Source organism: Stigmatopora argus, chromosome 5 (genome assembly GCF_051989625.1).
Source record: "Stigmatopora argus isolate UIUO_Sarg chromosome 5, RoL_Sarg_1.0, whole genome shotgun sequence".
NCBI lineage: Eukaryota > Metazoa > Chordata > Actinopteri > Syngnathiformes > Syngnathidae > Stigmatopora > Stigmatopora argus.
Window position 1 is genome coordinate 6,780,163 of NC_135391.1, and position 13,878 is coordinate 6,794,040.

At 38.0% G+C, this 13,878-nt stretch overlaps 1 protein-coding gene across 3 annotated transcripts in view; it reads right to left on the reverse strand.

The window, feature by feature from the left end:
- Positions 1–13,878, reverse strand: part of LOC144074325 (dual specificity testis-specific protein kinase 1) — an 82,479-nt gene that overhangs the window by 11,535 nt on the left and 57,066 nt on the right. The window contains exons 3-5 of one of the 3 annotated variants that reach the window (XM_077600705.1): positions 6,305–6,567; positions 5,703–5,771; positions 172–362 (exon numbers count right to left, since the gene is read on the reverse strand). In XM_077600705.1, coding sequence (XP_077456831.1) covers positions 172–362; positions 5,703–5,733 — 222 coding nt within the window. In that variant the 5' untranslated portion in view covers positions 5,734–5,771; positions 6,305–6,567. The remainder of the gene's footprint in view (positions 1–171; positions 363–5,702; positions 5,772–6,304; positions 6,568–13,878) is intronic. The other 2 variants (XM_077600706.1, XM_077600707.1) reach the window with 2 other exon arrangements.

Below are 13,878 nucleotides of genomic sequence, written 5' to 3' on the forward strand. Positions count from 1 at the left end.
TGTCTCACTTGAGGCTGGTATTGTGCCTCCACAATGTCTGAAGCTCGTGGGCCAATCGTGGAATGGTAAAAATGTCCCAATTAATGGCTGAAACAAAGCATGCTTTGATGGCAGCTCACATGTAGGCTGGTACATGGCAAAAAAAATGGGGACAAACATTCAAATGCATACCTTATAAACCTTGGAGAAGAAGCCACTTCCGATTAAGTCAGCTGTAAAATTTTCCCAGAACTCCAGTTTGCGCACAGCGGTGCGCAGCTTCTGCCAACGGTCCACGTGGTAGTACTTGTCTGAAGACTCTCCGTACAGGGTGGGACTGGTGGGCTCTGATACATCCACATCACACATACTGGAGATGCTCGCTGAGAAAGACACAAAATGTTATTATTGGACAAGTTGTGGTTTCTAGATGGAACAGCGTGGTCAATTAGACTTAATCATATTCATGACTATATCCATAAACTCCTGCTATTGTCAATACAAAAGATAGAAAAAAATGGCAGCCAATGTAAAAAGGTTGGCAGAAAAACCCAAATCATGTCCTAATTCAGCACCACAATTCCCATCAACATTGATCTCATATTACATTATATATTGAGATCAGAGCATGTAGTCTTTGTATTGTTTTGTCTATTATGTGTGCGGATTTAGGAGAGGAGCTTGTGCAAACATTTATCTGTATGGTGTATTAATATTGAATGTTAAAATAATAAATAAGCCAAAGTGGCATTTGTTGTCAATGGTTACAAGCAACCGAGTAAATGGAATTGAAAAGGGCAAATTATGCATATGAATAATCAGGACCTCTCTCGAATTAAAGAGAGGCTCATAAAAGGGACCACAGTTCCACACACTGAACTCAAATGGGTGAAATAACGTTATGCAATTCAGCTTGAAACAAAGACATTGAATAATGCGAGGACCAAAATAGAGGCTCTGCTAATGGATAACAGGTTTGGTCATTGAACAAAAAGCCATGTAATCCTATTTAATCTTGGGGATACATTAAATGTACTTGTAACAGTAAATGTGATTCACTGATTATTTTCTTGCCACTTAGCTGTAAAAATATTTTTAAAAGAAAAATAATTCAAACACAAAACCCCCCCAAAGATGAGCAGAACAGAAAATGAATTATTATTTTTATAGATAAGCTTTAGGAGGCCGGTTCATTGGCTGACGTAGTGCAACACATCACATGACCTTTGTAGCAATCCCAGAGAGTTTTTTTGCATGGCATTTTGACTTCAATTAGTTAATTAAATTATCCAATGCACTAATAGCAATGCTGACAGCACGACTCTTTCATTGGTAAATACATGTTTAATCCAAATAAGTTGTATGTGAATGACAACCTCCCGTTTTCACCCCTTCCCATTCTCTACACCACAAGTCAAAGTGGCGGCCCGGGGGCCAAATCTGGCCCGCCGCATCATTTTGTGTGGCCCGGGAAAGTAAATCATGAGTGGCGACTTTCTGTTTTAGGATCAAATTAAAATGAAGAGTATAGATGTATATTAAATTTCCTGATTTTCCCCCTTTTAAATTAATAATTGTAATTTTGTAATCAATTTTTTTCTGTGTTTTTAGTTCAAAAATCATTTTGTAAAATCTAAAAATATATATATAAAAAAGCTAAAATAACATTTTTTTAGATCTATAAAAAAATGAAGATTCAGGGCTTTTAATCCAGCTCTTTTAATCCATTTATTTAAAAAAAATCTAAATATTATATCTAAAATGGTCCGGCCCACATGAAATCGAGTTGACGTTAAAGCGGCCCGCGAACCAACCCGAGTCTGACACCCTTGCTCTACATGATAACAATATTCAAGAAAAAAGAAAAGTCAGTTAGTATTTTTAAGAAGAAAATTATCACAGGCTCTAGAGCTGCTAGAATAAAATTCTGAGGTGGTTCCACTGCAAAGGTTGGTGTGACAACATGAAAGTTGGACTCGCTCGACAAGAGTGTTTGCGATGATGCCGGTGGGAAGCACACACTGACACGCTAACACAATTGGCAAGGCTTTTTCTCACCAAACTGTGTATACTCAGACCCACTTTTCATGCTGCTTTTGTTCATTCGGCCCTTAAACAATTGTCACACTCTACGTTGAGACACTTACAAGTGAAGCATTATCATCTCGCTCGCTGTATTGTCACAATTGGACAGTTTCTTTATTTCTTGGTCTTAAAAAGAAGGAATTTCATAAGTTCAATCAATCTAGAAAAAATAAAAAATAAATAAAAAAATGACTAAAATGTAACATTTGGTTTTAAACACGAATATAAACTCTTTCAATATTTAAATGGTTTTACACTCTACACAAAAAGATCCATTCTTTACTTCAGAGTGTGTGTGTTAACTCTGCTTACTCTCTTTGGCAGCATTTTTATGTCACTCTATTGTGGGTTTTGGTTAAGCCAGCTCACTAAACGGTCACCACAAACCGTGGAAAAATGCACATAACACATTAGTGACATCATGGTGCAACTTTCTGAAGGCAGTGTTTTTGGGTTTACCACTCTTCTCGTATTACAGGCAACTTAATAATATCACCACGCCATTTAACGGCCATATTTGCCCCAGTTTCCACTTTTTTTTGACAACCCAACACCTTGTGAACGTCGAAACGACATGAGAGCGGAAATACAACATATGCAAACGGAAGAAAAGATGATCACAAGCAACTGTGATTTTAACCTATGACAGCCCTGCAACGCAACTATTATAACCGACCATCCCTATTCTGACGTACTTCTTGTCGATGTGGAATGCGGCTTGCAGTAAAACCTAGTTCACACAGAAGCAATATTTTTCACTCCTCCACTTTAGTTTTTCTCCATCGTGAATAAGGAACATTTGACATTAGCACCATTTATCTAAATAAACCCAAGTATACCTCGTACGTTCTTATAAAAACAGGAAGATAATACCTTAATGCATTTGACACCACATTAGACCTACACATAAAGACATAACCGAGTCTGGGTTTGGTGCAGTGTTTTTAACTATGTCGGGAAAAGGGAGATCTAAACCATAACATGGTTTATTTGCCGCAAAATGATTTATGGTAATGACATTTTTTACCGACCAATGTATTAAAGCGGAACACTTAATCAGTAGAGATCTCATTCATCTTAATTCATCTGTGCCTTTTCCACAGCACAGTGATTTGGTGCCTCTCAGGTCTGGTTTTACTGTGTGTGCACCTTTTTTTGTTTGTTTTTGGCAATTCTTGGTACCTTATTACATTGAATACGACATAAATATGCGATGGCCAAGTTTCAAGTACAGCAAACCAATTTTTTTTAAGCACGAGGAGTACATGATCACAGCCAAAACAAAGAGACTCAATTACGCTTTGCAAGCAGTCAGTGATGATGGATTTCAAGACTACGTTGAAAAGATGCTTCACAATTTTTCCTACACAGAAACCTTTTAAAATATGCCTCTAATGAACCCCAAATGACGTAGTATTTTGTTTTTTGATGATGGTCAGTGTTGTGCTGAACATACTTTTTTGGATGACTGTCGAAAGAGTCAACCTTGGTTCTATTAATCCACAACGCGTTTTTCCACATGCATTTAGAATTTAAAATTTTTAGATGTAAAATAAGGTTTCAGGACCCAAGTTTTTAGCTGAGAGAATGTTATAATCCTTAAAGAAAAACATTTTAATATGCGCCAATTGTTTGCCGCATACAACTTAAATGTTTTAGTGTTTTACAGTGTTTTATGGTGACAGGTTTTTTCGCGGTGTACCACAAAAAACGTGAAACAACTCGAAAAATATACACAACTTTAGACATATTGTGGCCAATGTTCCCTCTAAGATGCGCGCGTGCGCAATTGCGCACTACTCTCGTCTTCTCTGCGCACAGAAAATCATATGGAGCGCACAAAATAAAATTCCAATATTTATTTTTCTATTTTTTATTAGCTGTGAGGCCGACGCACGAACCACTCATCCGCCGGGCCGCCCATTCATAGATATTAATCATTACATTTTATTATTACCTGCTTATGGCAGGTGTGATACTGGTGTGTGCCCATAGCAAGCAATGATTATATTGCTCACACTGGTACTCAGTGTGCTCAGGGAGGTGTCTTTCTGCCCAGACAAACAAAAAATTAGAGGGAACATTGATTGTGGCAGCCTTGTTTGCGTTCATGCAACGTATCTAAATCCGTGCAGCAACACGCAGACAGATACTATACCACTATTCATAAACCTGTATATTAATCCTCTGCAAAGTTGCACCATCATGCATTTTCTTATGGGAGTGTTGCACCATTCAACAAGCCACTCTGGGTATCAATGACATGACATAATGAGGAGGTCAAATGATGAGCCACACTACTAAAGTGACGTAATGAGAAACAAACTTTACCATTAAGTTGAGTCACTGTATCTAAAATTGGCATCCTCATGCTCCGCCACTGATGCCATAACTATGTTAGGATCCATGGATGCTTCCGAAAGAGATCAATGACTTTAAATCCAATCCTGACTAAAAAAATATTGACCTGCTCATGCACATGGTGAGCAATAAACCCAGATTGATAGCAGTGTGGAAGCATAAATATTTGATGTCAGTGAGGATGCATATCTTAATGCCAGATAATTAAAGAGGTATGATACATGTTCAAGAATAATGCAATCACTGCCTGCTCATTATAACCAAAATTGCAGGTTTTAAGTGAGCGCCGCAAGAAACCCTGCAATTTGGGTAACAAAACATACACTGAAAACAAGCCCGAAGATGACATGAATCATAAAATATGTAGTAAACATGGACTTTAAAAAAGGGCTAAGTTAATGTTTGAGTGCAGTTTTCATTTTTAACGGTATTATGAGCGAAAGTATTTGGGAAATTAGGTACTAAAAGTGGTATTTGTCATGCATTGTTTGACGACGTTTCTTCAGTAAAGAATTAAACTAAGTCTAGCAAAACTAAGTAACTAAAGTTCTGACTTCTTTTTTGTTTGTTTGTTTGTTTTTGACAGTTTTTGTGGGAGGACAAGTGAGATGGGAAGGTGTTGCTGACACACAGATTTAAAGAAATGACTTAAAAATAAAGTAAAACAAGAATTCTGAGCCTATATACATCCACAGGGGAAGAAGCCTTACCCTTTTTAAACTACGAACTCAAAACACAATGGCTGCAATTGACAGTGACAGACATCCAATCTGTTTGCAATTGGAGGAAGCGACCGTCATTACACCTCGAATCGAATTATGACTTCCGCCAGGTCAGTATCTATCCGGCCTAATGGCTGGCCATTGATAATGAGATCAAACTGGCAAGCACATATGATGTTGAGCACACATTGCTATTGGCCACTTCTAAATTGGACTCACTTAATATAGTATAGTTGCTAAAATTCTGGTTAGAGTAGGGGCTATGCAAGCCATCTAAACAGAGGTTTTCTAAATATAAAGACACTAAATATGTTGCAATAAGTATTAACATTTCAAAAACATTTATCTATTTCTAAGATGTACTTGCCATTTAATTGCTGGCAAATATCACTTTGTTTGTGTACACTGTCAGTTAGTATAGATTTTTCTTTCCACTGCCCAATTCATTATGGCAAAGGTCATCAATATGGGGCTTTCTGGCACCAGGTTGCCCCCAAAGACCACTAGCTATATATTTAACTAGAGGCAATTATATCTTAATCCCATCATACTTACTGAATTGATTGAGTAAACTATTCATTTGCATCTTGGGGTAACAGGAACAAACCCAGAAATCTGCAGAAACTGAGGAGGAACCACACACATGCAAGAAAAATGAGCAAGGCACTCACAAGGTTCCACATCATATGCAGAAACGCAAGCAACGTTAAAAACAACACACGATTGAGACAGAGGCAAACATGAATTCACAGGGTTCAAGGTTAAACGCCAATGTGTTTGATGACTATGATAAGGAACATAAAGACACATCTATGGTTGGTTTGTTGAATGACCATGCACAGTAAACATATCTCTCATTACCACCGCACATTGATCTTTTCTTTGTTTTTGGTCAACTTTGCAGCTTTGTATCTCCCTTTTGTAGTCCCAGAAAGTCCCTTAGCGGTTCAATGCATCACCAACTTCCACCATAATAGTTAAATAAAACTATAAGGGAGTTTCTCTTACCATGCTGAAGTTATCTGGAGTTGTAAACGAGGAACTCCAAGTAGTTCATTAGTTTAACACAGCCATTTTGATGCTTGAATTTATTATTCGGAACCACTGCGCACGTCCACAACATTAAACTAGTTGTATAAAAACAAATAAAAACTTACCTTAATGATTCTCAGCTGCAAAATTCAGGCCAGGTTTATGTGGCAGGTTTCTGCCTCATATATCCTCTCATGTTTGCTCTCACAACAGGAAGTGTAGCTAGATTGTCTCTCTCTCTCTTGCAGGTTCTAAGTGGTAGATTTGGTTTCCCGCAGCTGCTGTGAAAGCAGTCTCACTAGTGGGATGCATGTTTCATGGGTTGTCTTAGGAACCAGCTCTTCCAGCCGTGCGTCGGTGGATGAAACTCCACCCACGGGAAGGGAGGCTGAAGGGGAGCAGCAGAGTAAATGGAATGGACTTTTGCTTCAAAAGCTCAGGGTTGGGTGGATGCACATTTTTACGAGCACTTGGCCGTGGGGATTTTATTTATGCCGCCAAACATCTATTTTTATGACGGCTATCTAAACTGAATTGCACTCGCCGAGGAACATACGTGTTGATGAAATGTATCCAGACACAACACATTACACTCGTGGGGGAGGTTTGTGTTTGTGAAGAACAATGAGGAGCTCTGGCCCAAAGCATTAACTCCTACTCAGAGTGTGTGGGAAATTAATAGACTCAAATACAAAGCACATACAGACCATGCAAATGCCAAGTTGTTTTAGTGAATTGTTTACAGCTTGAGTATTTTATATACTGGCATCAACTGGTATATTTGTCTGTATGCCATTAAGAAAAACACATTGCAAATTGACAGCAGCTTGTTGGGTAGGCAGGTCAGACTAGGTTTTGGGTAAATTGCTTGATTGCTGGAGCCTCATACTTAATTGGGGGCAATTTAGAGTGTTCAATTATATGAGCATGCATGTTTTGGGCATGTGGGAGAAAAACGGAGTACCCAAAAAAAACCACGCAAGTCCAGGGAGAACATGGTTTTGGGACAAAAGTAGTTCAAAAATGTCAGAGTACCCAGAAAAAAACCACACAAGTCTAGGGAGAACATGGTTTTGGGACAAAAGTAGTTAAAAAATGTCAGTTTTGAGATCTGTGAGGAAATGGGAACACTTTGCAAATGGGTTTACTGTACATGAATCCAGATGATCATTAAAGTTGCTTTTAAAAGTCAGGTTTGATTTCACAGTGTTATCTTATCTCAAAAAGAAAATGTTCTTCCTGGTTATATTCCTGTGACGTAGTGTGACTTCAATGGATGTGGAGGTGCCCGTTGGTACTCTTGGAATTTTTGTTATGTGAATGTGAACCGGATATGCACATGCTTCATTGGACATTCCTTTCTATCACTCAGATTTGGCTTAGGAAGCCTTACTTAATTTTCCGTACTGCTTATCCTGACAAGGATTGGAGGGGGTGCTGGAGCCCAGCCAACTATGATGTTAGTTCATCATAAATACATTTAATTGGTTCTGAAGAACTTATTTTTCTATTATTTTCATTAGTCGAAATGGCAACCATTTTTGTTAAGAAAAGTGTGCTGTTGCTATTTTAACCTTTTAAAGTCCAAACCACTCAAGAATTGACAGCACATTAGAAATGCTGAGCTTTTAATAGACCCTAAGGAAAAGAAATCCAGCAAAATATCGAATATAATTTCTCATAAATTTGTATAATATTTATAAAGTACATCAGTTTTACCAGGGAAAATACAAATAAGCATCCATTGCTCAAAATCAATGTATAAAATGTTCCCTTTGGCCCTATGAACTACTTGTAGTATTATTGTGCCTCCACTTGGAGTCGTCATTCTCACATGCATGACCTTGACACTGGCCACACTCACTTCCAAGTATAAAGTGTTGATAAATAAATGCATGTCGTGTGCATTTGAGCGATATCAATTTCACAATAGTGGATTGATACTGAATTCATTTCACTGCCATTAATGTATCTTGTTCAGGTTGATATTCTGTTCCTTCATTGTCTAAAGAATGAAGTGTAAAAAAAACGGGAGGTGGCAGCAAATCCTCGTGAATGGTAGTTGTCGCATCACTGCAGAAATGTCTCATCTCATTTTCTGAACGGCTTCATCCTCATTAGGGTCGCGGGGGGTGCTGGAACCTAACTCATCTGACTCCGGGCCAGAGGCAGGGGACCGACCACCATGCACACTCACACTCATACCTAGGGGCAATTTAGAGTGTCCAATCAGCCTATCATGCATGTTTTGGGAATGTGGGAGGAAACCGGAGTACCCAGTGGAAACCCACGCAGGCCCGGGGAGAACATGCAAACTCCACACTGGTGGCAAGACCTGGATTTGAACACAGGACCCTAGAGCTGTGAGGCTGACGCGCTAATCACTCGCTCCACTGAGCCACCCCTCCAGAAATGTGAAAACTTGAAAAGAGATCCCTTTTCCTTTTCATATTCATTTATGGGTTTTCACCTCTGCAATGCGTATATTTTTCTTTTTTGAGAGAAGATTTGGAAGTATTTTTGAAAAATATGTAGTGGAAGTATTTACATGAGCCCTGTAAGCCAGTGTTTCTTCTCTTCCGAATTATTCACTGTTTTCTTTAATTTTTTATAGTTTTTCCTTTTCTTTTTTTTTCTAAATTATGCCATTGGAGAAAATGGGTAGTCTTGTAAAGGCAGTGTTCTAATATTACTTTGAGAATAAGTGTGTTGTTTTATGCTTTAACAATGTTTTGTTGTGCAGTAAAATCAAATAGCCCCATAAAGGTTTAATCCTCAAAAGGTTACTAAGGGATTGTTTGCAGGAACAGAAGTTCACTTCATTAGCCTCATTTTTCTCTACTGTGTCCATGCATACAGTTGAAAATGACCCAAAACAAAACTGGTCAACAATTTGTTCCTTTTTCCCTGAATTATCCAGCAATAAACTTTAACAAGAGATTTTAGAATTAGTTGTTGTTGTTGTTGTTGTGACAATGCTAAGCTTTCTTATTTAATCTTTAATAGCTCAAATCTTGAAAGAAAACACAGATACTGCGATTTTTTTGTCCAAATGTGTTTTCATAGTCTATTTATCCCAGGATATGTATAAATGTTTGTTACCTTTACCTACTAACATGGCACTAATCTGTGTATTATTTAAATGAACATTGCATAACAAAAGGCTCCATTCGAGTTTTCCATGCTCCGATCATAAAGCAAAGGAAATCATCATTCAAAACATTTGGAGTACCAGACAAAACAATAAAACGGCCAATTTAAATACAGTTTGCAAATCCAGCGGTTTTCACCATAATTGATTAGGAGAGAACACATGAGGTTTGTGGTTCACTGGTTTTCACCAATATAAATGCTTGAACAGAAAAGTCTAAGTATAAGTTTGCCAAAACGACTGATAAGAATTTCAAGGGAATGTTTCCTATCCATTTAACACCCACTTTAAAAGTCATTCTTGAGTTGTGGCCTTTCAGCAATATTTTGAAGAGACACCTCTGCTTGACAATTCTTATTTGTGTATGTATGCCTTCTACAATATACATGGTCTAATACTACTGCTTATTTTTTGACAGCCAGCAGTACATAGTGTGGCATTTCTGAACCTCCCACAAAGGCTTTTATCCTTTATTTTCAAAGAATGACATGTACTTTCACCTGAAGCTACTCTGGGTTTACAACTTTCAATTATGTTGTGAAAGTGACAAAAAAGTTTTGTGAAATGGACAGTGTTGCAGTAAGGGCCAAGTTCTGATCCCTGTGTGTGACTGCGCAAGTGAAATTATAATAATCAGAGGTCACATTGCCACGATTTCAATGGTGCATCCTTGCTGAGAGATAAGATTTAAACCATAGAAGAGCTGAGCCTGTAATTCCAAAATGGAGGTGATGAAGTTGTGGGTTGAGATTGACATATCAAAGGAAATGCTGAGCCTTGATGAAGTATCAGAATTTAAAATATAAGGTTCTCTGTCAAGGGTCGTTTTGGTGGAGGCATGAAAAAAAATTGAACAGATTGTACAAAGTGGGTCTTTAAGCTGTCATGCTACGTTTTTTATCGAAAATTTTGGAGAAATTGGGAGACATTAAAGGGATATTTGCTAGCTGCAAGCTGTTAGGAAAGTTGCAAGTACAACGGCAGGGGAATATGATGAAATAAAAATACATAAAGAAAAAAAATCTAATCATTAGGAGAAATTTGTGCGAGTTAGGGAATTATTTGCCACAGTATCAGATAAGAATTCAGGATAAATTCGACAAGTAACTTATTTTAGCTAAGGATAGTGGGGGAATAATAGGATAAAAATAATATTTTCTGTCTCTCTTGATCCTAGTTTTCCTCCCTTGGACTCAAGGTAGTGCATAGCTGAGGGTCAAACTCAAGCTTACGTATGGAAAAGATTTATGGTTCGGTGTTTGATGGCATATTGCGCTCCATAAACATATGTACACTGAATTTCAGGGGGAACACATTTTTGAGACGAACGCTGCAGAGCTTTGAGGTCTGCAGTGTGAAGACTCTTTGTGTATTCTATGAATTGGATCCTTTTAGAGCAAATGTAGTGGGCCAAACACTGCTCCACTGTTTCTCAAGTCTTGATATTATACACTTTCAACCTCTTGATGCAATACCAAATAACCTACTTCAGGAGAAATAATTAATTGTCCTAAGAAACGCATTATTCTCAACTGTAATCAATCAAATCCACCCTGGGCCAGAAAATCAGCCTAGCAACATTTATTTTTATTTTACAACAACCATAATGATATTGCTCATAATGATGTAGCTATTCATTTTTTCATTCGATTTCTGCTATCATTCTTTTGAGGGTTGTGGTTGAGTTGGGGACAAAGTAACTACTGTTTGATTGATCGCTTTGTTGAGACAAGATATGACAGGAAAAATATAAATGTAAAATAAAATACACAACCATATTCCATAAAGTATATATCCTCTTTACTGTCATGGGTGACACATTTGTCCTGACACTGCATTATAAACATATTTCAAGCCATCAAGAGCCCCCAGGGGAGATGTAAATCCTCTCTGTGGTTTTATGGAGGTTCTTCCTTTGCTTTTTATTCCATTTCCAACCACTTGTTTTTTGTCAGTCACAGTTGAACATGTATATTTGCTGTCAGCAGTGCAACTTGCAGTAGTCAAATAATGAGACAAAAAAAGACAAAACAACATATGGTAATTATTACAGATTAGAATTCCCATTAAAAAGAACTAATTGGGAAGGGGCTTGACAGCATTCCGCATTGGCCATTAGTGATTGCAAGATTTAGCAGGACTAAAGCCTGATTTAAGCCTCTGTAGAGATTTATGCTATCAAATTAGAAACACCAGACATTGGGACCAGTTTCAAGGCTTCACACTCCCCTTGAGACCAATGACTGAAAGATTCATTGGGCGTCCGACTCGTTTATCCCTTTAATTGCCAGCATCAGTCAGAATAAAATCTCATCCCTTGCATAACGGAGCAGAATAGAAAAACAATAATACTCTCTTGCTCCGGCTTTTACACCCTGTGTTGCCGAGAGTCTCCACACACCTGTAACGACTGATGTTTTAGTTGTGCTTTCCTTGACCACCAATGTCTCCCCAATGATTTTACCAGAAGATGCTGACGCACAAGTACGTGCAAAAATGTGACAGCAGGGAGTGAACTTTTCTTTCCTTTTCCTTTCTCCTGCTGTCCAGCTCCAGAAATAATATGAAATAACTACAGGCATGGGTGCTCGTGAGTCTGCAACTCCTCATTGGTGGGTACTTCCAGGAAATTTCACAATACGGCTGCTTGGGAGTTTAGTATATACTGTATAATAATATCAGTAGGTTGTATTGGACCTGGCTAGACTATTCCTCCTGCCCAATGACAATAAAATAATTCTGGTTCTGTTAGGAAATTTACCACCGCTGGTAGAAATCCCAAGATGTATCATTAAAGTGTCTGCTCACTGTATCTCGCAGTGGAAGGGCATATAGGATTTATTGATTACTTAACCCTCCCATTCCCCATGTTGAAATAGCTTGAAATGAACAGAACAGCACTCCTTTCCTAGCGGGTATGAACGTTATTTTTGTTGTTGTGTAAAAAGCATTCTGTCTGGTATCTTTATGAGCATTGCCTTTAACTTTGAGTATACTAGCTTATATCTTTCTCTGCTTAATGTCTGTCAACAGGCCCCAACAAGACCCCTTAACTCTGACGTGCATAACTTTATTTCAAACATCTGAAAAGGTCAGGAACCATTTCAAGTTACTCCAGGAAGCAGGTGGATAACTACTCAACAAAACCCAGGTGTGGTTTCCAGACATATGGGAGATATGCTAAACAGTTATCCAACTGACTTATGACTGGAAAATATATACCATGACCATTAAAAAACGAAAAAAGTCTCACTTGAGAGTAGCGCAACAAAAATGGTGGCATTTAAAGTAGCATACTCATGTATCAAAAGCTGAAGTTAAGGGTTGAAAACCTATTTTTTTGCATAATGAATAAAGCAGAAAACCGCAAATGACCATGCACCGTAATTATTGACGTCACAAAACTACTGTATATCTGTCAGTGAGACGTTCTATTGGCAAACCGAAAGTGGAATGCTGTGTCGAGGTCATTTTCTGACCTCACACCTGAATGTTGTTTGGCTTCTGCGAAAAAGAATTGGTCGTGCTATTTCAAGTGTCAAAATAATACACATAATATCTTGTCTTCTTTGCTTTGTGCTGTTGAGTAGAGAGTTAAGCGTGTGTAGCTCAGTTTTGGAAGAAGTTGCTATCCCAGTTGTTTCTTTAAGGTTTGGCCTCCATTTGAATGTTTTTTTTAATACAATGTCCAGCAGAAATAACTAACGCAATGGTATTCTGCCATTCATTCATAGTTCATGAATAGACGATTCTTTTCGTCTTTTTTTTACTATTTATGAGGTAATGATGTCATCAGATATGGGGAAGCCCTGGGTTTACCGCAGTCTAAGGTTGTGAACAAAACCATCTGTGGTGCTGGATGGCTGACAAAGAAAGAAAGAAAGAAATTGTGGGTGGAAACATATCTCACTCTGTGTCATATCTGCTTATTTTTGCTACCATCTTTGCCATTCTTTCTTTGCACACACACGTAAATTTTTGTTAAGAGACACTGTATGGGGCATCCAGCCAGCCTCGTGGGGGGTGTTCACTCTCCATTCTAATGGCCAGGGGGTAACAAAGAAACTCAAAAGTTCTTTTGGAGAATGAAATAATAAACTAAGTTTTTTTTGTGTCGGATGGGAGTTGGGGGCATATATTGCTTGACATTGCAATGTGTCTGAGCTTAAATAAATAAAAATGATGGACAGCCACCAAATGAGTTACCTCTGTTATGCAAGGGACCTTCTGCAGGACATGCCACATGGGTAGCTCAAATTTTGTTAAAGCAGATAAAGATTTGGCAAGAAGCCACACAGCACAGATGGCAAAGTAGAAATCAGTCATCTAATTTCAAGGACATCATGTGCAGTTGTGCTATATTGAGACTCCAGAATCAAAAACAGGCATTCAGGCGTATTCATATTGATAGTAAGAAGTATTTTGTGATATTATGTTATATTTTGTTAACCTTAAGCAATAATTTTACATTGAAAATGCAAAGTTGTTGTGTGTTGCAACTGAAAAGGTGAATTGGAATTTGTGGGTGTTCAAGCAGTATTTTTAGCA